Genomic DNA, 24,823 nt, shown 5'->3' with positions numbered 1-24,823 from the left:
AATAGAATTATAAGCTTCAGCTCAGTTCTTGGCTCTGGTTTTCTCCTGTTTTTGGACACCCAACAAACACTATATTTCAGTACGACCTGAAGGGTCTGGCAAATGTAGCACTATACCACAGGTAAAAATAAAACTACAAATGTAAACATTGTCACCTATTTCTATTTTTTACATAATTTTTTACTTCATTGCTTAGTTTCTGTGGGAAAACCACAAAGCCATTGACAGAATTCCAAATGTTGTCTACTTTTCAGGAATGTCTAGTTTCCAGAGTTCAGCTACGGGTTTTACACCAGTTTCCACTACAACTGCAAGTAGAAAGAAATCAACACAGTAGGAAAAATTGATTATCAGTTAGAAAAATGTAAAAACTGTGGTTAGGAAATGGATTTGTTTACAACTCTGCCTGTTCTCCCCCAAAAAATAAAAGGTAACCAATTGCTATATTTAGCCTTTTTTCATGGTTCCCTCTATATAGATCCACAAACCCTGGCTACCTTCAGAGTCTCCAATATAGGGGGATGGGAAGAGGAGACACATTTGGCCTAGATTCTTTTTTTTATTAAAAGAAGAGTCATGAAAGTTTAATCCCAAAGTGTCCCACACATCGAAAAACAGGTTCAGCATTTAGGGTGGAAAAGCCTTAGCAGATAAGAGGTGAGAATGTGTTTCTAATCTAAAATCCACTGCATCATGTATACATATATGAGGTAACTATAAGGATAATGTGTATCTATTTTGCTGTAGTGAGTCATAAGCATATTTGAAAGTCCATCCCACAAAGGCACATGCAGCCCCCTAGTGTGAGATGTAATTTACTTATGAGCCATTGGTCACTAAACACCACATCAATCGGCTAATATGCAAGATGTGACTGTCAGACGATGTAGCTGTCATGTACCATCCAGTAAAGACAACTTAGACATCAGTGTAGTCACCACCTGGTATTCCAGATGGCTGACACATCGATGGAGTGCCAGAGGTGTCTGTTGCGGAAATATGTCCCCGTGGTGATGTGGTTGATTTGACACGTGTGCAATCAAGGACACCTATGACACAGGGAGGTGGAAAAAGGCACCGAATATTTTCTTGCCACCCTTTCACTTTCCTCCAATGACTGCAGCATGGCAATATATTGGTACATTCTTCTGTAGAGACATCCCAGTACCTGGTAAAAGTATCAAAACTGGCTTGCCGGTGAGATGCCTACATTGAGTTACCATGTGGAAAGATCCAGCGGCCAGGACATAGAGTGCAGCCAGTATATTGACATGGGCAGGGATAACCTGCGAGTGGGCTGTAGGTTAATTAAGATCCTGCTCCCAGTATGCAACCATGTCAAGGACTGCATCAGGTGAGAAGCAGTGTCTAGCAATGACTGCTTTCCAGGACATGCTTAAGAGGTTTAAACTCCTTCCTCCTCAAATGAATGAGGGGCAAAGCTACTAAGGCATTCACTAACATATGATAGGCAAAAAGGTTGTTGTGTGGTCAGCCTACATGTGACTAGATGGGGCAATGAGTATCACCTGTGGTTGGTTACCTCACTTTGCATTAGCAGGGGTGTTTCATGTGTTTTAAGCTTTGTTGTGTTTTGTTTAAATTACACATTAAAAAAGGAAAGAAAAATAATTTGTTTAAAAAGTGTTAAAGTCATAAACAGCATTTCCTATTATTTTTCTATTGTTCCCTATTTTTATATGGTGCCTCCATCAACTTGTATGGAACTGCAGCAGGAACTATGTTTATTTTTTGTTTGTTTTTGTGTTGCAATTTTACACATTGCGAACCTGGCCCAAAAGCATTAGAGAGCTGTACATGAAACTAGATTACATTAAACAAGGCCAAATTATTTTCATTGTTTTAGGCATAGGCAGATTAATTGATTTGTCCACAATCACAGAAGTTTGAGCTTACACCGGGATTCTGATCTGGTTCCCCAGTTCTAAAGTCGGCAGTTTGACATGCCACATCACGTCGCATGAGTGTCCATGTGTAGTACTTGACTTACACCATGACTTGAACTGAGTACATTTGAGACTGTTTTGTCCCTAAGAGCTGTACTAAATTTAGAATTATATTTTGTGAATAGCATAGAAAGTGTGTAACTCTTTTATGGGTGTGTTTGTTTATTAGCATGTCCTTTCCTAAATCTCTGCTTCTATTTCCCTAATCCGCTACTATTCAGTAATAAATATTTCCCATTTTCAAGCCACTCCCCCTTGTCCATTGCACTGTAAAGATAGGAGCGGCATTGGCCTCCATCTGCAAGTTTTTGAATAGCATATTTGTAGTACTATTGTTGCACTACTTTAAGTACTAAACAGGGCAATTTGTAAATCAGCTCCTAAGCACAATAAAAAGTACTGAAGTTGACACAAGTCAAAATGTTTGGCACTGAACTACGCAAATTAAATAAACAATAAATACAAGTTGTAATCATTACATTTCTCAGTAGAAGTGCTTTGGCAAGTTCCACATCTAAGAGATGGATTTCCCCTTCCCATAAATGCACTAGAACTAATTACATGATGCAGACATTATTTCTGTTTTCACTTCAACAAATTAACCTGTACCTACAGTAATTACTACTGTTACAGTAGTCAAAAATGATATTATACTGCTCCATGCATTCTACAAAGCTATTGTAATAGACACTTCTTTTAACAGTGCATACTCACCATGACAGACCCCTGGGGTTGAACTGCCAATGGCTGCCCCACTGCCACCACTTGCTGATGAGACTCACTGGACGGACTGATCATTTGCACGTTCTGTCCTTGTATTGAATATGCTAAAACAAACAAACACCATCATCTTTTATTACACAGATGTATGAATGACCCCCGAATAAGAGGCAAAACGCACCATTTCATAAATTCTGAGCAAACTTTAATTTACACCATAAATCAGTTGATATTCTTGTGTTTCAGTCCTTTTCTTTGAATTGCTGCTATTAAACAAATTTACTAAAGTAAAAAAATTGTGAACTCTAGACAATTTATGGCGGTATCTGACATTAAAATGTTTTGGCCCTAAAATCTTGGATAATGCCCATCTTTCTACATATTTGCGAAGGAAATTTCTTAGCCCAGCCTGATGCCTGGCTCTCCAGCAACAATTTGAGTGGGCAGCTGCGAGGCAGTAGCTAAGGACAATAGAAAGGAGAAGAATGTGTTTCCACAGTGGCCTCGCTCATGTACAGTAAATTCACTGGAAAGAAAAAGTAATCTATGGGCTCAAAGGATGGAGAGGACTACTGCATTGCATCAGGGATGTGCACGAATGATTAGTTAATTTACAAATGCCGACGACACATGTAGTAACTAAGCCTTAACTACACATCGCACATAACTACCAATACATCTCAAAACTCCAGGAGATATTATAGAAAAAATATATATATATATTATATAATGCTAAATATGCAGTACAGGGCAAAGAAAACAGTTTTCTCTACGCTGGATGTCCCCTTTACGTTTTCTGGAGCAAAGAAAACTGCTGTATGGGTTTCTCTCATGTTAGTATCCTTTACTGGTCTGGAGCATGATTAGTTGCGTCAGAGTGAAATTTTATTTGCAAAAAAAAATTTTTTTTCCATTAATAATGGGATAATGATATAAGCATGCAAGTGAAGTAAACAAGTGCTGGCCTAGTTAGTTAACTGTTGATGCCATTTTAACTGAAAAATAATGCATTCACATTCAAAGGCCTGTTTTTACGTTGAATCATTGTTTACACAAGATGTTTTCTCTCTTTTTTCACATGTTCTAATTTTCCAGAAACCTTCTGTTGGCTAGTGAATAGGCACCTGTTTTTATTAGATAGCTAGGTTCTCACCGGGAGGAGCAGAAGCAATAGGAATAACGAGTCATGAGAAAAACAGTCTGGACCACAAAATGCCAACTACACAACTTTTCATGGTCTAATGTCTAAAGTCTATTTTCCCAGTCTGAGACAATCAGGAGTTTGTCTATTGCCAGGAGTTTGCTGAAATCCTATTGGAGGATGTAGAAGTTGAAAGAAAATAATGTGGCAACTTAGAATAGTGTATGTTTATGTTAGTGTGTTCCTAGTGTAGCAGTCTGATTCCTACTCTGACAGGACTCATCTTTGAGTTTGAGTTTCCGATACTTCCCTACCTCTGGCGGTTACTGAGCACATTTTTTTGAGTGTCTGTTGATTTAAGAGCGGAGTATAATTTCCAGCTTGACATGCAGAGGCTTTACACTTATGCATTGCTTTCTCTCATCAGAAATCTTTATTGAGTATCCGAAATGACACCTTATTTTAACTAATTCTAAATATTTGAATTAGGAAACTTCCTTAATAGAATACGCTTGTTGCATTATAATGATAATCACTGTGATATTGACTAGTGTCTTATTCAACCTTTTTTTGAAATATTAATTATTGTGCTATGTTAATTTCTAATGGTGATGCCTAAAAGATTAATTCTTATTGAATAAAATGAATAAAAACTAAAAGAACTTAAAAATAAAAACCCTTTAACTGATACAAAACTCTCTTTATTGACTGTACAAAAGTCATAAATGATTTATCATGTTATTGGATTGGGTAGGCAGACAAAATATCGATTTTTAAATATTGACATACAATAATGTCGATGTTTAAATATCGAAGGGACAGAATTTCGAAGGTAAGTAATATCGATATTTTTATTAGGGTGGGAAGTAATTTAAATATAATTAAGTAAAATGTATTTTAATTAATTGTTTTGTTAATTATATTACTGTTAAATATTAATTGGTAATTAATTATTATTAATTGGTGTTTATTAATACTTTTTACTTAATTATGTATTGCTAATTATGTTTTTAATAATTAATTGGTATTTGCAAATAGTTTATATTTATTTAATAATTCAGTTTTTTTATATTTTAAAATATTAGTTTATTTATAAGTATGTTATTTTTAACTTCTACGCTATCCAACACTTTCCCTACTGTTGCACTCTCTGGAATTGGAATAGTAATTTTTACCCCTACGCTATCCAATACTTTCCCTACTGTTGCACTCTCTGCAGTTGAAATAGTAATTTTTACCCCTACGCTATCCAATACTTTCCCTACTGTTGCACTCTCTGCAGTTGGAATAGTTATTTTTTCCCCTACGCTATCCAACATTTACTAACTTTTTTAAATTTGTTTTACATTTTTATTAATTTTTAATTATATTATTATTTTATGTATATAAATGTATTTGTACTTTATAATATTGTTATTTATTTATAAGTTATTAAAATTATTTTTAAAAGTTATTATTAAGGAAGTATATATTATGTAGTATATGTATATTATAATGTTTTATTAAATTATGAATATTTATTAATTTTAAATATTATAACATATTTTTAACTATGTTTATTACATTTATAAGTATTATTTTATTTATATTAAATTTTTTAATTGAAAAAAACGATATTTTTTAATTACGATATTTTTGACAATATATATTTTTCGATATTGTTGTACTCACCTTGTTAGAGATAGCATGTCGATATTTTTGTAATCAACATTTTTGTTGCTATATTTTTGTAGGTCAATATTTTTAATATCGACATTTTGTCAGACATTCATTGGACTGATGTAGATGATTGCTCCTTACTTCTACTTGTTGACTAATAAAGGTCCACACAATCAGTGGAGGAGATTATTTAACGATTACACCCGAAGACAGATATAGAAACCCCCACTCTCTCAGTTGAAACTTGATATTCCACACACCTATAACAAATGAGTCACGAAACATTATTTACATTTTAAAACTGTTTTTATTTTGCAAATGTATTTACAATTTGGTACGTCAACTCATAAACTGATTGCATTGGTTTGAAAAATACATTGCTTAAGGGTAATATATTAAGTTCAACTGAACTGAATATGAATGAGCCTAAGCAAACCCTTTACCCTCATTTTGTTAGAGTATTATTACAGATGTTCACGATTGAAAAGATCCCACCCATGATTCAAAGTATTTGTCTCTAAGTAGTGCCAATAGACTCTAAATGATTGCATGGTCCAGGCACAGCAACACGTTGATGATGCTCCAACGCAAATAACATTAAGAAGGGTTAATTTGCGGGAAGGGGAAAAATAATTCTTGGCTCAATAAATCAGCTAAGGCGATTACTGGAAAATAAGCCAAAATATGCTTCTTCCAGTTCTCAGTTTACAGATTTATTTAAATGTCAAAATATTCATTACAGAAAGTAAAAAGTTAGTTAGAATCAGATGCCAAAATCATGAATGGATGCAATAATGCAACGTCTCTTTAACCCCTCCCACGCTCATGACGAGCTCAGCTCGTCATGAGACACGGCTCTCGTGTGCTCATGACGAGCTGAGATAGTCATGACCGGTAGAACACTCATAAGCGGGGCTAATTCCCCTGCTGTGCTGGGCGTTCTTAGGAACGGGCGTGGTCCAAGACGAGCTTAGCTCGCCATGAGCACCGGGGCGCTGTGCGCGTTCCCTCCTCCCCCCTCCACAGCAGGGGAATCGGCCCGCAGCCAACGGGTTAAGAAATGTAGTAGCCACATACATGATGTTTAGATTAAAAAGAAACACAGTCACACTCTACCATATTTAAAGAATGTTTTAGCAAAGTTAAGTGTTGGCTTAAAATAAACCTGGAAAAACAGAGGTTTTAATGGTAGGACAAACCCCTTCTGCATGGTCCTCTCAAATGGAATATGCTTCATGTGGACTTTTCCCAAAACCTAGCAGTTGTGTGAAAAGCCTGGGTGTAAAAAAAGGCTCACCTGAAAATAAATTCCCAGGTTTCTTCAGCAATTTCTTCTTGCAACGTAAACTTTAACCTAGTCTCATGCATTTAACTGCAGAAAACCCCCCATTTCAACCTTGATCAGATCTAGACTTGATTAAGCAATGCAATACAGCTAAAGCTATATAAAATAGTATTAAAACACCTAAATTCGTCTAAAATCAAGGAGCTAGAATCGTTAATTTATCACCATCTTTAGAAAAACACAACCCGTTCTAACCCAGTTACACTGACTTCCGATCAATGAGAGAGTTCACTCTGAAGTTCCCTGCTCAATCCACAAATGTGTGGTTGACCCAGCACTTGACTTTCTCTCATTGTAAATAAACTGATACCAACTTCCTCGATGTTTGTGATTTACGTCTCAACTTCTTCTAAATGTCCCTACCTTATACAAATACTCCTTTTGGGACAAAGCCTTTTGCATATTGGTTCCAAAACTCTGGAGCTCGCTACCCTTGAACATCAAGAGTATTATCTTTCACTCACTCTTCAGAAAGAAGATGAAAACTATGCTCTTCAATGAGTGAGTTGACTATCTCCCTTAATAGCCAGCGCTAAGAGACCTCTAGGTGGTGGTAACCTGCTATAGAAATACTCACTTAAATAACTATCTACTGACTAGTTTGACTCTCCTTACTTTAGAATTGATGCAACCTTCAATGTAGTGGTAAAAATGACAGGGACAAAATTATTACAAATTTTGACTGCAGTTCTACGTGTTACAAGGTATGTTATATTCTTGTCATGGCCCAGGCTCTCAATGTGTCTCCTTCTGAGTTCCAGCACATCCTTTGGGGCAGCCGGGAATGCATTGGTAGCCTTACAACCTTCCTTAGGAATTACAAACTACCTTTAATCATGAGATGTTTTGGCATTTATGATTTTCCATTGGTGGTAGATGGTAGACATACTAAGAACAGTTGGCCTATTTTCCACCTCTTACAATAGAGTCAGCCAGTAAAATTGACTGGTCTGGTTGTTGCACACTGAATTTGCTGCAATATGGTCTTACATAACCCTAGTAGACACTCTTGTAATAATCCAGCCCAGGGAAGATACTGGACCCCGCTTAAGGCATGTTTTACCAGGTTTAATATGGAGAGAACAAACACTTTACCACTGGTAAGCAATAGTAAACTGTGCAGAGCCCTATAGTCAACAAAAAAGGGTTCAGGAAAAGAAGCCCAAAATCTGGAGGCACTCGGCAGATAGGGTGAATTTGCAACAAAGGGATTAAACCCAAGCAGAATTTTAGCACCTCACACATCAATTGGCTTATAACATACTCTTTTTAAACACAGAATGCCCTGGAGCATTTAGCATTGGAGCTATTGACTGTTTATCTGCCATGTAGACAAATATCATTTTTTATTGATAATTGTAATGCTATCCACTAAAAACGATTTTCAAAGGAAAAGAGACCCATCTTTTAAATTCTCACTTTGATATCTTTGATCATTTTTAAATGCTTTAGTAAATCATTAGTCGAAGGTCATTCATTTAATGCAGTCTCCTTCCAGCAGCAGCAGCAATAGATTTTGTTCTCTGTTAGTTTATTAAAAGACCTTAAAACCCAAATTCCTGTCATGTCTGTCAAAGAGGTAACTTGATTTTCACAGCATAATGACTGAATCCTTCTTCATGAAGGAAGATTGATTTTAAACAATATAGAAACCAGGGATATCTGGGATAATTATACAGCAATTTAGAAGTATACAGTATCATAGATGGTATCTTGCCCTTGTAGGCTCTGATTAATGCACTGAACAACAGTCACTAATGTTGCTATTGAATTAATTGAATTAATGCTCTAGTTCCTACACAGCGATACAAAAGGGGATGATGGACGGAGCATTTGAACAAATCAAACACTCACCCCCAGTCAACTGATCTGGGTTTAATCCATCAAAATTCTTTAGTTCACTCAGCCACCCCAGTTCGGACATGGCTATATGCAAATCAGTCTGACCCTGTGCCTCATGGGAACAGTCCAGCCCGAACTGCCAAGCCACGTCTTCCCTGGACCGGAAACAAGCATCCTGGGACCGGTTTCGGATTCATAATCGCTTTGGCCACCATAAGTGTGGCAGGGTATGCTCAGACGTGAGTCCCTTGCTCACTTTGCCACTGGATTCAAGCAAGCCGGGCTGAAGACGGCTGTAATGCCAGAAACCGGTCCTCGGAAGCTTGTTTCCGGTCCAGGGAAGGCATGGCTTGGCAGTTCGGGCTGGACTGTACCCATGAGGCACAGGGTTAGACTGATTTGCATATAGCCATGTCTGAACTGGGGTGGCAGAGTGGGCTAAAGAACGGTGATGGATCAAACCCAGATCTTTTGACTGGGTGTGAGTGTTTGATTGGTTCAGATGCCCCGTCCATCACCACCCCCTTTTGTACCGCTTTGGCCACCATAAGTGTGGCAGGGTATGCTCAGACGTGAGTCCCTTGCTCACTTTGCCACTGGATTCAAGCAAGCCGGTCTGAAGACGGCTGTAATGCCAGAAACCGGTCCTCGGAAGCTTGTTTCCGGTTCAGGGAAGGCATGGCTTGGCAGTTCGGGCTGGACTGTACCCATGAGGCACAGGGTTAGACTGATTTGCATACAGCCATGTCTGAATTGGGGTGGCAAAGTGGGCTAAAGAACGGTGATGGATCAAACCCAGATCTTTTGACTGGGTGTGAGTGTTTGATTGGTTCAGATGCCCCGTCCATCACCACCCCCTTTTGTACCGCTTTGGCCACCATAAGTGTGGCAGGGTATGCTCAGACGTGAGTCCCTTGCTCACTTTGCCACTGGAATCAAGCAAGCCGGGCTGAAGACGGCTGTAATGCCAGAAACCGGTCCTCGGAAGCTTGTTTCCGGTCCAGGGAAGGCATGGCTTGGCAGTTCGGGCTGGACTGTACCCATGAGGCACAGGGTTAGACTGATTTGCATATAGCCATGTCTGAACTCGGGTGGCAGAGTGGGCTAAAGAACGGTGATGGATCAAACCCAGATCTTTTGACTGGGTGTGAGTGTTTGATTGGTTCAGATGCCCCGTCCATCACCACCCCCTTTTGTACCGCTTTGGCCACCATAAGTGTGGCAGGGTATGCTCAGACGTGAGTCCCTTGCTCACTTTGTCACTGGATTCAAGCAAGCCGGGCTGAAGACGGCTGTAATGTCAGAAACCGGTCCTCGGAAGCTTGTTTTCGGTCCAGGGAAGGCATGGCTTGGCAGTTCGGGCTGGACTGTACCCATGAGGCACAGGGTTAGACTGATTTGCATATAGTCATGTCTGAACTGGGGTGGCAGAGTGGGCTAAAGAACGGTGATGGATCAAACCCAGATCTTTTGACTGGGTGTGAGTGTTTGATTAGTTCAGATGCCCCGTCCATCACCACCCCCTTTTGTACCGCTTTGGCCACCATAAGTGTGGCAGGGTATGCTCAGACGTGAGTCCCTTGCTCACTTTGCCACTGGATTCAAGCAAGCCGGTCTGAAGACGGCTGTAATGCCAGAAACCGGTCCTCGGAAGCTTGTTTCCGGTTCAGGGAAGGCATGGCTTGGCAGTTCGGGCTGGACTGTACCCATGAGGCACAGGGTTAGACTGATTTGCATACAGCCATGTCTGAATTGGGGTGGCAAAGTGGGCTAAAGAACGGTGATGGATCAAACCCAGATCTTTTGACTGGGTGTGAGTGTTTGATTGGTTCAGATGCCCCGTCCATCACCACCCCCTTTTGTACCGCTTTGGCCACCATAAGTGTGGCAGGGTATGCTCAGACGTGAGTCCCTTGCTCACTTTGCCACTGGAATCAAGCAAGCCGGGCTGAAGACGGCTGTAATGCCAGAAACCGGTCCTCGGAAGCTTGTTTCCGGTCCAGGGAAGGCATGGCTTGGCAGTTCGGGCTGGACTGTACCCATGAGGCACAGGGTTAGACTGATTTGCATATAGCCATGTCTGAACTCGGGTGGCAGAGTGGGCTAAAGAACGGTGATGGATCAAACCCAGATCTTTTGACTGGGTGTGAGTGTTTGATTGGTTCAGATGCCCCGTCCATCACCACCCCCTTTTGTACCGCTTTGGCCACCATAAGTGTGGCAGGGTATGCTCAGACGTGAGTCCCTTGCTCACTTTGTCACTGGATTCAAGCAAGCCGGGCTGAAGACGGCTGTAATGTCAGAAACCGGTCCTCGGAAGCTTGTTTTCGGTCCAGGGAAGGCATGGCTTGGCAGTTCGGGCTGGACTGTACCCATGAGGCACAGGGTTAGACTGATTTGCATATAGTCATGTCTGAACTGGGGTGGCAGAGTGGGCTAAAGAACGGTGATGGATCAAACCCAGATCTTTTGACTGGGTGTGAGTGTTTGATTAGTTCAGATGCCCCGTCCATCACCACCCCCTTTTGTACCGCTTTGGCCACCATAAGTGTGGCAGGGTATGCTCAGACGTGAGTCCCTTGCTCACTTTGCCACTGGATTCAAGCAAGCCGGGCTGAAGACGGCTGTAATGCCAGAAACCGGTCCTCGGAAGCTTGTTTCCGGTCCAGGGAAAGCATGGCTTGGCAGTTCGGGCTGGACTGTACCCATGAGGCACAGGGTTAGACTGATTTGCATAAAGCCATGTCTGAACTGGGGTGGCAGAGTGGGCTAAAGAACGGTGATGGATCAAACCCAGATCTTTTGACTGGGTGTGAGTGTTTGATTGGTTCAGATGCCCCGTCCATCACCACCCCCTTTTGTACCGCTTTGGCCACCATAAGTGTGGCAGGGTATGCTCAGACGTGAGTCCCTTGCTCACTTTGCCACTGGATTCAAGCAAGCCGGGCTGAAGACGGCTGTAATGCCAGAAACCGGTCCTCGGAAGCTTGTTTCCGGTCCAGGGAAGGCATGGCTTGGCAGTTCGGGCTGGACTGTACCCATGAGGCACAGGGTTAGACTGATTTGCATATAGCCATGTCTGAACGGGGGTGGCAGAGTGGGCTAAAGAACGGTGATGGATCAAACCCAGATCTTTTGACTGGGTGTGAGTGTTTGATTGGTTCAGATGCCCCGTCCATCATCACCCCCTTTTGCACCGCTTTGGCCACCATAAGTGTGGCAGGGTATGCTCAGACGTGAGTCCCTTGCTCACTTTGCCACTGGATTCAAGCAAGCCGGGCTCAAGACGGCTGTAATGCCAGAAACCGGTCCTCGGAAGCTTGTGTCCGGTCCAGGGAAGGCATGGCTTGGCAGTTCGGGCTGGACTGTACCCATGAGGCATAGGGCTTAGACTGATTTGCATATAGCCATGTCTGAACTGGGGTGGCAGAGTGGGCTAAAGAACGGTGATGGATCAAACCCAGATCTTTTGACTGGGTGTGAGTGTTTGATTGGTTCAGATGCCCCGTCCATCACCACCCCCTTTTGTACCGCTTTGGCCACCATAAGTGTGGCAGGGTATGCTCAGACGTGAGGCCCTTGCTCACTTTGCCACTGGATTCAAGCAAGCCGGGCTGAAGACGGCTGTAATGCCAGAAACCGGTCCTCGGAAGCTTGTTTCCGGTCCAGGGAAGGCATGGCTTGGCAGTTCGGGCTAGACTGTACCCATGAGGCACAGGGTTAGACTGATTTGCATATAGCCATGTCTGAACTGGGGTGGAAGAGTGGGCTAAAGAACGGTGATGGATCAAACCCAGATCTTTTGACTGGGTTTGAGTGTTTGATTGGTTCAGATGCCCTGTCCATCACCACCCCCTTTTGTACTAGTTCCTACACAGCATTTCATTTTTAATCAGTCAAATTATTAAATCCAAATTAAATTACTTGTAAGTTGCCAAATACTTGCATTATCTAACTTCTTCAATGTTCTCTTTTCCCAGGCACTTCACTGATTATGAATGCCTTTTCCCACCAACATCATAGTTTTCGTTTTTTCTACAGTAATGGAGAAATAATATGTTTTACAGTATGTGAAGAGGGCCTCCAGTTTTCATTTGAAGGTCTTTTGCATTCTAATTGACATGATCATCTGCATAAAGCAGACATAGCATGTGGATTCCACCAATCTTTGGCTAATATGAATTAGTATGCTCAAAGTGTTGGCATCTGCTAAATTTAATACAAAGAGGGTCAAAGTCAAAACACATTCTTGTATGAGGCCACCTATTACATAATCTCAACTTTCTTCAAATTAGAAGCATGGAACATCCGTAAAAAAAAGAAAGCGGGCAAGATTCTCCATTATTTAAGTTTCAGCCAGACAACTCGCAATCCACTGTGTCGAAGGCAATGTGACAGTTGACAAAGCAGCATAATGCTTCCAATTTGTGCTATTGACTACCACAATATAGCCCATAATATACAGTAGTGATCCACCGTTGACTGTCCCTATCTGAATTCACCTTGCCCACCAATTAATATTAACTTTTATTGTGACTGGAGGTAGATTATCAGGGGCAGCCGCACAACTTCGTTTCTTCCACTGAATTTTCTTCTCAAGAGGGAAAGAAAAAAAATGAAAGAAAAGAGAAACTCTTAATATAAGATACCTGGGGAGACTGAAAGTCAGCATCTCAAAGTTTATTCTGTCGGAAATTGGCAGAGATTACTATTAGCATGAGCTGAAGCCGTTTTGTTTTTGGCATCCATTTTAGTTAAGCCATGTGTTTGCCATGTGCTTCCCCTTCTTCCCTGTTGCCTGCTTCTCTATTACGCCTGAGTCATCATCTTTAGTTAGCTCCTGCAGCACTGAACCTGAGTACTGCCCATGCTCAGAGAGGCCTTAGCTGTTAGGATGCACCTGTCCTGTATTTAACTGTCAGGCTATTTTAACTGATGTCAGCAGTATTATAGCTCCTCCCATTTTGTTGACTAAGCGATTCTCATGTATCCTTGTAAGTGAAAATCTATTTGTGTGTACACTTGTACTGCCTCTTTATGAACCTCCATGCTTACACTGCACTTACTACAGTATAAAAGGCCCATGGTTTCTGTACTCCATGTGCTACCTCATACATTGCCTGAGGATTCTGTAACGATGTAGTTCCACTCATGAGTCCTAATAAAATACTCTTTTGATATTACAGCTTCCGTGCCAATCTCTACTTTGTCAGTCTAAAGGACCAGTGCGCAAAAGGGTGAACCCCTGCACCAGGGGGGCTCCTGAAGAAGCTCACCCCCACAATTCAGATTGATATGTATTTTTCTTAAGATATCCAACAATTTATTGATGTTGGGTTTCTCCATATAGAATAATGTACAATACAGAAAAATATCCTCAAATCTTTGAGTAATCTCATAATGCAAGACTATTTCAGAAACAAGGAAGGGGAACCAGTCCCATAACAGACAGGAACAACCAACCTCCAAGCCACCCCAGCAAAGAGGGCAACCACCCCCCCAGGAACAAGGGTGAGGCACGACCAGATGACCCCAACTTAGAGGTTAGCAGAGGGGCCAGGACCCCCAGCAGCAAGAGGAAAGGAAAGGAGGGGAGGGCAAAGATTGAAGGCAAACCTTCCCAACTCGGAGCAGCCAGAGCAGCGGGGCACAGGAGCGGCCAGGACCCCCAGCAGCAAGAGGAAAGGAAAGGAGGGGAGGGCAAAGATTGAAGGCACACCTTCCCAACTCGGAGCAGCCAGAGCAGTGGGGCACAGGAGCGCCATAACCCCATCCACCAAAGAACCAAGTGGAGGAAAGAACAGCAACAATACTGAGCCACCGTCAAGAGCAAAAGAAAGCACTTTATTTATTTGTGAGTTTGTACCGCTCTAGAATCGACTCCCGGAGGAGTATCTCTGCGCACAAAGCAACATGAGAGATAAAGATGGAAGAGCTGTTAATCTAGAGGGGGCACTGAGCCTGGAACAAAAAGTTTTTTAGCCGTTTCCTAAAGGTCAGATGGTCCGTACATTGCCTAAGAGAATCGGGAAGTTTATTCCAAAGGCCAGGGCCGAGAAAGGACAAGGCTTTTCCACCCTGTCTTGCCTTTTGAACAATAGGAACTTGAAGAAAGGACTGGTTGCTAGAGCGGAGGGTACGTGTTGGGTTGTAGGGAATAAACTTTCTGCCAGATACGAAGGGCCTAGGCCATGTATACCCTTATGGAACACACAGCAGGTCTTGAATTTGATCCGTTGGTGAATCGGCAACCCCACTCACAGGAGACACACCCCCCCCCCCCCCCCCCCCCCCCCCTCTGGGAGGCGAGTACCGAAGACCAGCCCAAGGGTTTTCGCAGAACGGGGAGGAAGGGTGGGCCGTGGAGGAATCTGCAGCTAGAATCGCCTCTACCAGATACATCGTTACCGAAGGTAAGTAACTCGTACATCTGATAGAGCCTACTAGCCGCAGATTCCTTCGCGTAGAATAGATACCCTAACAATACCCATGGGGAAGGAGGGCCTGCGAAAGGACCCCACCAGTCTGGACAGGACAGAGGGTCCCACAGACCTGTGGACCAGGGAAGTAACCTCGTCCCTCCCAGGCAAGAGGACCCCCACAACCCGAACACCACCGACCCAAAGAGGGAGGTAGGAGGAAGAGGGAAGACTGAAGAGGCCCGTACAGTCACAACAGAGGAACCAAGGGCAAGGCCGGAGAGGCCGAAGCACCCCACTCCCCCCCAGGCAACAGAGCTTCCATCCAATGCCAGGACAGGCAGAAGAACAAGAAGAAGAAGAAGAAAAGCCTAGAGGGCCCAAGGAACAAGGGAAAAGAAGGCGAGTCCACCCAGAAGGAAGGCAACAGGCCAGCCAGAACGGCACCGATAACCATAGCCGTCAGCTAACTGCAGTTATCCAGTATTGGTATCTTTCATAGATTCACATGCCTGAATCATCCACATTTTAGATGTATCACTGAGAGAACTAGGTGAGCCCTTCCAGGGGAGGTGGGTGGGTTGCATGTGAATCTATGAAAGATACCAATACTGGATAACCGCAGTTTCAGGTAAGTAACACATTTCTTATCCAGTATTAGGGTATCTTTCATAGATTCACATGCCTGAATCAGAGTAGTAAGCAATGATAAGCACATTTCGGTTGGCACAGAATGTAGAAGTTCACCAGATAATAACATATCAATGTGAAAATAGAAAGTACCAAACTGCAATGAAAGAAAAACAGTAGAGAACACAAAGGAGAAATGTGCGTGTAAAAAAAAAGGATGGTGGGATGAAAAGAAGGCTCACCTATAATGAAATAGATGACGTAACACCGCCTGTACCACTGCAGCATCCTTCATGAGTTCCGTATCCAAGCAGTAATGCTTGGCAAATGCATAAGGCGTCTTCCATGTCGCCGCTCTGCAAATGTCTGTGATAGGCACACCTGCACAGAGTGCCATGGAGGCAGAAATCGCCCTAGTGGAATGGGCATGCACCATGGAGTGCAAGGGTTGGCCCGCTTGCTGGTGACAGAAAGTAATAGCTCCATAGATCCACAGAGAAATACTTTGTTTAGTAAGTGCAGAACCTTTCCTAGGTAGACTGTAAGCTACAAAGAGTTGGTTGGATTTGCGGAATGTCTTTGTCCTCTCAAGGTAGACTTTAAGGCAGCGTTTAGGATCCAGTCAATGCAGAGCTCTTTCTGCCGCCGTTTGAGGATTTGGAAAAAAGGTTCTGAAGACTATAGGCTCATTAAGGTGAAAGTTTGACGGGGCACAAACTTGGGATTAGTCGGAAGTATAACCCTATCATGTTTGAATTGAAGAAAAGGGTCTTGAATCAAGAATGCATAAAGCTCGCTTACTTGTCTTACAGATGTACGGGCTAGAAGGAGTGCCGTCTTCCAAGAAACAAACTTGAGATCGGCTCTGTATATCGGCTCAAAAGGGTGTTTCATAAGCTGAGCAAGAACTATGTTGAGTTGCCAAGTTGGAGGTAGAGACTTTACGGAAGGGAAAGTCCTAAACAGAACCTTGAGAAATTGTTTAATCAGTCTACTTGACCAAAGAGAAGGGCCTGTAGAAGATCTCCTGAAACAGGATATTGCTGCCAAGTGAACTTTAATGGAGGCGTGAGTAAGACCTGAAGTCGCCAGATGGAGAAGGTAAGGCAAAATTTGCTCTGAAGAAGAAGAGAGAGGGTGTACATTCCCAGACTTACACCAGATGCAGAATCTCTTCCATTTCAAGGAATATGTCTTGTTCGTACTGTCGGCTCGAGCCCGAGCCAGAACTGTCCTGCAGTCTTAGGAATGTCTCATGGAACTCTCGGAACTCAGGAGCCAAGCCGATAATTTGAGAGATGCTGGATCCGGATGTTGGACTTGTTCCCGGTCCATTGCGAGGAGAGAGGGAAACGGTTTAAAAGGAATTGGCGGTTCCAGGAAGAGAAAATGAAGCTCCGTGAACCAATGCTGGCGAGGCTACGCTGGAGCTATCAGGATTACCGTGCAGGGTTCTGCCTTCAACTTCCTGAATACCCTGGGAATCAGGGGAATCGGTGGAAAAGCATAGGCAAAGACGTTGAACCATGCTATCGAAAATGCATTCCCTAGAGATGCCCATTGGGGATGCCAGCTTGCAAAGTTTTGGTATTTGGCGTTGTGCTGGGTGGCAAATAGATCCAAGAGAGGGGTGCCCCATTGAGAGAATATGCCGTCGAGAGTCTGCAGGTTCAGCTCCCATTCATGAGATGTTGTTTGCTGCCTGCTTAGTGAATCGGCCAGCACATTGTCTGCTCCTGGAACATATTCCGCTTGTAGGGAAATGTGCTGAAGCAACCAGTTCCAGATCTTTTGAGATTCGTGAGAGAGTGGCAGTGAACGAGTACCCCCCTGTTTGTTTAGGTAGTGCATTGTCGTAGTATTATCTGTCCGGACAAGCACTGGAGAACCTTTGATCCTGTGGAAAAACTCCAGAAGGGTAGATAAACAGCTCGTGGCTCGAGGAGATTTATGTGAAGCTTCCGTTCAAAAGGAGACCACTTTCCGCTGATCCGGAGTTCTTGGAGGAAAGCTCCCAATCCTCCAGGGACGCATCCGTTGTGATTATTTGTGGAGAGGCTTGAAGTAAGAAGTGCAGGCCTTGAGAAAGATTCTGAGCACGAGTCCACCACTGTAGAGCAGTAACCATCTGAGGGGTCACTTGAACGACATCGTCGAAGGATCCTTCGGCTTGAATCCACTGAGTGGAGAGTGATTCTTGGAGAGGACGCATGAGGAGGCGACAGTAGGGAACCAACAGAATACAGGATGAAATCATCCTGAGAAGGGATTTGAACAGGCGTACTGAGAGGAACGTCCTGGATCTTATGCGTTTCGCCAAGTGAAGAAGTGTGCATTGTCGCTCTTGTGACAGGAAAGCTTTCTTCTGGTTTGTATCGAGAATAGCACCCAGAAAAGTTATCCGTTGAGAAGGTTGGAGGATGGACTTGTGCTGATTGAGAGTGAGCCCCAGGCGACTGAAAAGTTGGAGACAGGCGTTGGAAGATCTTTTTGCGCTGTCTAGAGAAGGTGCCTTGACGAGCCAGTCGTCGAGATAGGGAAAAACTTGATGATATTGTTGCCTGAGGTATGCAGCCACTGGAGAAAGGCATTTTGTGAAAATTGATTGGGCTGACTTGAGTGCGAAGGGCAGGACTCGGAATTGGTAATGTCTGCCTGCCACAGCGAACCTCAGTAATTTCTTGTGATTCTTGTGGATAGAAATACGATAGTAGGCATTTTCATGACCCAAAGATACCAAGTAGTCGTTTGCATTGAGAAGTTGCAGCACTTATTAAATGGTGACCATGCAGAACTATTGTTTCTTTAAGAACTTGTTGAGACTTCTCAAACCTAGGATTGGTCTCCATTTCTTCTCCTTTTTGCGCACCAGGAAAAAACGGGAGTAAAAACCCTTCCCCCGCTGATGAAGAGAAACCCGCTTTATAGCTCCTTTCTGGATCATTAGTCAGATTTCCAGGAGTAAAAGGTGCAGATTTCTCAAATTGTACCAGTTGAAGAACCCAACGGTCCGTTGATATTAGTTTCGAATTGTGTAAAAAATGGGAACTTTTTCCTCCTACTTTGGAGGGTGGAGAGGAAATGGAGACCGGCGGTAGAGAAAAGTCATTGACGCTGGGAGGAATCCTTCTGTCGTCCGCCCTTTCCACGAAAGGAGGACTTAGTGAAGAAGATTGCTGCTGTTGGCGCTGTTGGAATTGTGGCCGATATTGCTGGTTGGAGGAGGAATAGGAAGACCAATATTGCTGGTAGTTCCCTCTAGTAGAAGATTGTCCTCTACCCCTTGAGCCTCCAAAAGTTTTTTTTTTTAAATTGAAGGGTACCCAGAGCATTGGCCGTGTTCGTATCCTTTTGTATGCCTTGAACTGCTTTGTCAATATGAGTGCCAAAAAAGAAGCTGACCATCATAAAGCATGTCCAGAATTTTCGTCTGGACTTCCGGCCGGAACGTAGTTGCCTTAAGCTAACCTTGGAGTCGGAGGACCGCAGCCCCAGCCAGTTGGCGGAAACCAGTAGAGGCGATGTCCATCGCACAATCGATGATTTTGGAAGCTGAACGTTCGCCCTCTAACAAGATCTTCTTTGCTTCCTCTTTCGAATCGTCCGGCAGGGCCTCCAAGTATGGTGCAATGTCCGCCCACATCTGCCTGTTGTAGCGCCCCAATAACGCTTAAGAATTAGACGCAAGAACTGTCAATGCAGACATCGAAGAAAAACGCTTCCCAATATTGTCTAGGCATCTGCCCTCCTTATACGGAGGGGTGGAAAGCGGAGCAGAAGGGTTCTTAGACCTCCGCTGAGCTGCCTGAGTGATGACGGAATCAGGCTTGGGATGTCGTTTAAGGCAGGCTGGAGCTGTGTCTGGAGCTTTGTACTTTTTGTCCTGACGAGGCAACACTGGGGGGACCGTAGCTGGATTGTGCATGATTTTAAGGTCTTGATCCCAGATGTAGTCAATGATAGGCACAGATCTCACTGATTTCTTAAAGGTTTCCTTAAATTCATAAAGGAAACAGTCCTGCTGGTGAGAAGGCATTGGAATCTGGAAACGCTGTGCAGTTCTTTCCAAGATATTATGAAAACATCCAATATCCTCAGGAGGCGAATCTGCTTGAGGAGGCACCGGAGACGCTGGGAAAGGGATAACGTGAGCGTTAGCAAAAGACATCCGAGCTCTAACTGTTATCTTGACGTTTAGCGACGTCGATTTTGGATTCATGGCAGCCATTTTGTCTGCCACATGCTGCCTCGTGCCGACCATGTGCGTTGTCCTACCTTTCTGCTCATGGCCTTTTGAATCTGCCCGGCAACAGGCTAATAATAGCATCTTTGTGTTTTGCTGCTGACCATTAGGGTCCACATCGGCTAATGGTTAGCCCTAGATTGGAATGTGTTAGCCGAGACCCCAAGACTGTTAACTCCTCCCACTGATCGATTGTGCTTCTCGATATTACCTTGTATGGCCATAAAATGTGCTCTTGTGCTTTGTACCGTCCTCTTTTTGAGCCCCTGTGTGGGTATAAATAAACCATGTGTCCGGTAGCCCTTTGTGCTACTTCTCATAGAGCCGAAGGGTACTGTCTGAACTTTAGCACCACTTCATGAAGTGTAATAAATTCTATGTTTTGCAATTCCAGTTTCCGTGCCAACTTTTTCCTTTGGGTCTGAGGACTTTGTGCGCAGAAGGGCGAACCCCTTGCACTAGCGGGCCTGGCTGAGGCCTGCACGACAAATTGGCGCCCGGCACGTGGGACTCATCGGCGACTCGGATGCCCGAAGGATTGGTCGTGACGAAGGTTCGGAACTTCGCTGAGGACGCAATCGCTGCCAGATAAGACCCGTGTCTTGGCATCCAAGGTGTTTCTTCCATACTTTCTGATCTGACCATCCAGGCGGAGCCGGTCCTCGACTGAGATCTCTTCTGCTGGTCTGCCGTGCAGTGACCGTTTGGTCGAATTTAGAACTTGGCAGTTGGAATCTGGACAGCCTATGATTGGTAAGAGCCGTTTTGCGGCGCCTGTTGTAGGTTTTGGCCTTTGGAGTGCCACGTATGATAAGGACGCTTATCGTGGCACGTTTGACTTTGGGATAGACTTGTCTACTTTGATTGTTTGATATGATTTGATTGTGTATATATGCGTTGCAACTCATATAGGCAGACATAGCATGGAGTTTCTTTTCTCCGCTTTGATTTGTATAGCGCAACGTACTAAGAAAGTACCTTAAGCGCTCTTTCCCTATAGTAGTGTATATCTTGCACTATTTTTGAGCATGTCTGTTTGTCGCGCACTTCGAAAGATGTGCTGCTTGTTTGGTGGTACCAGTTTACAACTTGAGGACCCGCAGCCGGCTCCCCCCGAGGGGACTCCTAATCGAGGTATGTATGTGAAGTTTGGTCTTTCTGCCAAAATGTACAGCACATTGTGGCACAAATACACCAAAAAGGATCCTGAGTTGCGTTGGCCATTGTATGGGTCGTTTGATGCGCGAAAGGTTGAATATGTGGAGCTCTGTTTGTTCGAGCGAAAGTCTAGGCGTGATATGTTTGAGAGATTGCGAATGCGGGAGAAAGAAGTACGGCAGCAAGAGAAGCGTGAGCAAGCGTTGATTGAAAAAGAACAGCGAAAGACTGTGTATGAAAAAGCGCTGGAATTAAGAAAGAAAGAAGCGAAAGAACTACAGGAGCGAGAGGAGAAAGAATGTAGGTTACAGATATCTGGCCAATATCTTGTCCGTCAGCCTCTCTCCTGTCCTTAATAAACCACAAGATGATTTTTTGTAATTAGATCGACCTCCACCTCCGTATGCCGTCCCGTCTGCTCCGTCCGGGGATGATGAGGATTCTGATTCGGGACAACAGAAAACGCGGGACACCCGATCTATGTTGCCAGCTGAACGCTCGGCCCAAATCAGACAAGCTGCTCGTAAAGCATTACGTAGCACTAATTCTGCTTCCGATCTTTTTGCTAGTATAAAGGATTGGTCTGAAAGGGAACAGATATATTTCACTTCGGCATTTGCTGATGAAGTTGTAGAAATGTATCGAAAATATTCCCCATCATTAGAATCTGCTGATATTGCAAATGATCATAAACAATTACGTGATGGTCTTTTTGGTTTTTTCCCAGGTGGAAGACATGATTAGACGACTGGTTAAAATACGGAATGAGGCGCGATATCTGAAGGAGCAGAAAAAGGCTGCGGATGCCGTTCCACAGACTAATCCGCCCGGAGAGACGATACGTTCTATCTTCGTGACAGATAAGATAATACCAGTTGTCATGAAACCTATGCGGGAAGCTGCGCGTTTGTATGTTCCTCCTAAAGGAACGGATGATAATGATGATAAAAATTCTGTCGATGCTAAGGGATATTTTATTTATAATTGGGTATACACTCCCTGGAATAGAGCAGATGTAATGGCGCTTAAAAATGCGTTGCCTGATCCGCGTAAAAACCCAGCTGCCTTTTACGAAGAAGTTCAAGGTGCTTTAAATTCTTGTGTCATGACTTTATGTGATATAGATTTGTTTTTCGGTCTCATTTTATATGTGGAGGACCGTTCGTAAAATTGATGATCGCGCTGTTCTTGGTGCCGAATGGAAGGAGATATAGCGCACAGATGCGGATAGAGAGCCCGCCCAAAAACCGCATCAGCTAATATTAGATCTTCCTGCAGCTATTTTGACTAAGCTTAAAACGATTATTCTCCCTAAAAAGATTGATTGGACTGTTTTAGCGTCCTGTAACCAAAAGACAGATGAATCAGTTTCTGATTTCTTTACTCGTTTTGAGGAAGCTTTTCATGATTTTAGCGGTCAGTCCCTTACTGATGACACCGGCAGACATTTGTTTGTCGACAAATATGTTTCAAATTTGTTACCCGGCATAGCAAGCCGCCTAAAAGCTAGTGAAAGTTCTTGGACTACGTCCTCTCCGGCCTCTGTTTTGACGATGGCTCAGTATTATGAGCGCCAAGAGGCGGAGGCGAAGGGGACCGAGGACAAGAAATCAAAAGAGTTAAAAACGAAAGTTATGTTGGCCCAAGTGTATGGTCCGCCTTCTAGAGGTTATGATAGGGGCCCCGATAGAAATTATGACAGAGGTGGACGACCGCCTCCCAATACTCCCTATGGTCGTTTGGATGTGTCTTCAAATCAATGCGCGTATTGTAAGCAGATTGGCCATTGGGCGCGTAATTGCCCAGTGTTACGTTCTCAGCAGGATGCTAGGGGGCGGGGTCAAGGGAGAACTGGTTCAGGTTTCTTGGTGCCTCGAGGTAACACGAATGATCGTGCCCGATCCGACATGAATGCATGCCCACAGCAGAGGCAGAACACATTCGATAGGCGAAATCAATGTCAAATGTCTGATTATGCTCAGCCTGATTTGTACGATTCTGCTCATGCATAGGATTGCGTAGGATAGGGTAAGGAATCTGTTGAAGTTCCAGTAGATCAGACGGGTCCCTATGTTACAGCACATGTTTTGGGCTCTACTGATCGCTTTCTGGTCGATACAGGAGCTACACGTAGCGCTTTGTCTAAACAATTGGTTCCGAGGGCTCCCCTGTCTGGCACAACTATTACTTCGATAGGTTTCGATGGAATACCTTCCCTTAGCCCATTGTCCCAGCCACTTCCGTTCTATGTTGATAAATTCAATGCTCCATGTCCATTTTTGCTTTCCCCTAATACTCCAGACAACATTTTGGGCCTTGATATGTTGAAGTATTTTAGGGCTATTATACGATGTTTTCCTGAAGGGGTGCGAGTTATGTTGAATGATAATTACACTGAATTTGACAGAATCTGCCTGGTTAAGGAAGACATTGCATTAGCCTCACTTCCTGAATCTTTATGGGCTACCTCAGACACTGATGTGGGTCGGATGACTATTCCTCCGATCCAGATTAGTGTCAAGGAGGGAGCTGTGTTGCCTCGTTTGCCACGATATCGCATTTCACAGGAGGGAGAAAAGGCACTCATACGAATTGTACATGATCTGATACAAGTTGGGGTTGTTGAGGAAGTCCCATACAATGTTTGCAATAGCCCGATGCTTCCGATTTTGAAGAGAGACACTGACACACGAGTTTACAGATTTATTATTGATTTGAGAGAAGTCAATAAGATAGTGATACCGCAATACCCTGTGGTTTCTGACATCACGACACTTCTTACTTTAGTCCCCCCAACTGCTACTACATTCACTGTGATTGACTTGAAGAATGCTTTCTTTTCGATCCCTATTCATCCTGATAGCCAATATTTGTTCGGTTTCACTTTGAATAATCGATCGTATAGATTTTGTAGAGTTCCTCAGGGCTGTACTGAAAGTCTGAGTATTTACAGCCAAGCATTGAAGAGGGAACTTGATTCTTTTGTACTGGTCGAAGGTGTGGCTCTCATACAATATGTCGATGACATCTTGTTGGCAGCCGACACTCCAGAGCAGTGTGAAAGATGTACTTTATCTTTGCTTTCCTTTCTTGCTACACATCATCACAAAGTCTCTCAAAAGAAGCTGCAATACTGTAGACCAAAGGTAACCTACTTAGGTCACCTTTTGTCTAAGGAGGGACGTGCATTGACATCAGATCGCATACAAGTAATTTTAGACATGCCAGTTCCCACCACACAGAAAGCAGTACGTGCATTTTTGGGTCTTACTTCATTTTGTAGACAGTGGATTTTAGGATTTTCACACATTGTTAAGCCCCTGTTAGCACTTTTGACGAAAGATACCCCAGTACCTCTTCCATGGACAGATGAATGTGAAAGTGCTTTTCGACAGTTACGACAAGCCCTTTGTTCAGCACCAGTGTTAGGTACACCAGACTATACAACGATTTTCACACTTTACGTGCACGAGAAAGATGGGTTTTTTTTGTTTTTTTTTACCTCATATTTGCGAGAGAGTAGATAAAAAGGTATTTGAGAGATTTGACGGTCCTTCCAAGTTGTGTGCCTTCATTGCTCCATATGGTTGTCGATTCCCAGCTATCATTTGGGACCAGTCAACGTACTCCATTATACCTTTATCCTACACAATAATTCCAAAGTTCCTGAGATGAGCTAGCTATATAGCTACTCGGCAG

The 24,823-nt window shown here is 43.5% G+C and overlaps 1 protein-coding gene across 2 annotated transcripts in view; it reads right to left on the bottom strand.

The window, feature by feature from the left end:
- Positions 1–24,823, bottom strand: part of MON2 (MON2 regulator of endosome-to-Golgi trafficking) — a 1,009,595-nt gene that overhangs the window by 378,657 nt on the left and 606,115 nt on the right. For both annotated transcript variants that reach the window (XM_078675668.1, XM_078675659.1), the window contains exon 15: positions 2,682–2,794. In XM_078675668.1, the coding sequence (XP_078531794.1) occupies positions 2,682–2,794 (113 nt within the window). The remainder of the gene's footprint in view (positions 1–2,681; positions 2,795–24,823) is intronic.

This window comes from Lissotriton helveticus, chromosome 1_1 (genome assembly GCF_964261635.1).
Source record: "Lissotriton helveticus chromosome 1_1, aLisHel1.1, whole genome shotgun sequence".
Lineage (NCBI taxonomy): Eukaryota > Metazoa > Chordata > Amphibia > Caudata > Salamandridae > Lissotriton > Lissotriton helveticus.
The sequence above is the reverse complement of the archived record's forward strand: the minus strand, read 5'-3'. Positions and strand labels throughout refer to the sequence as shown.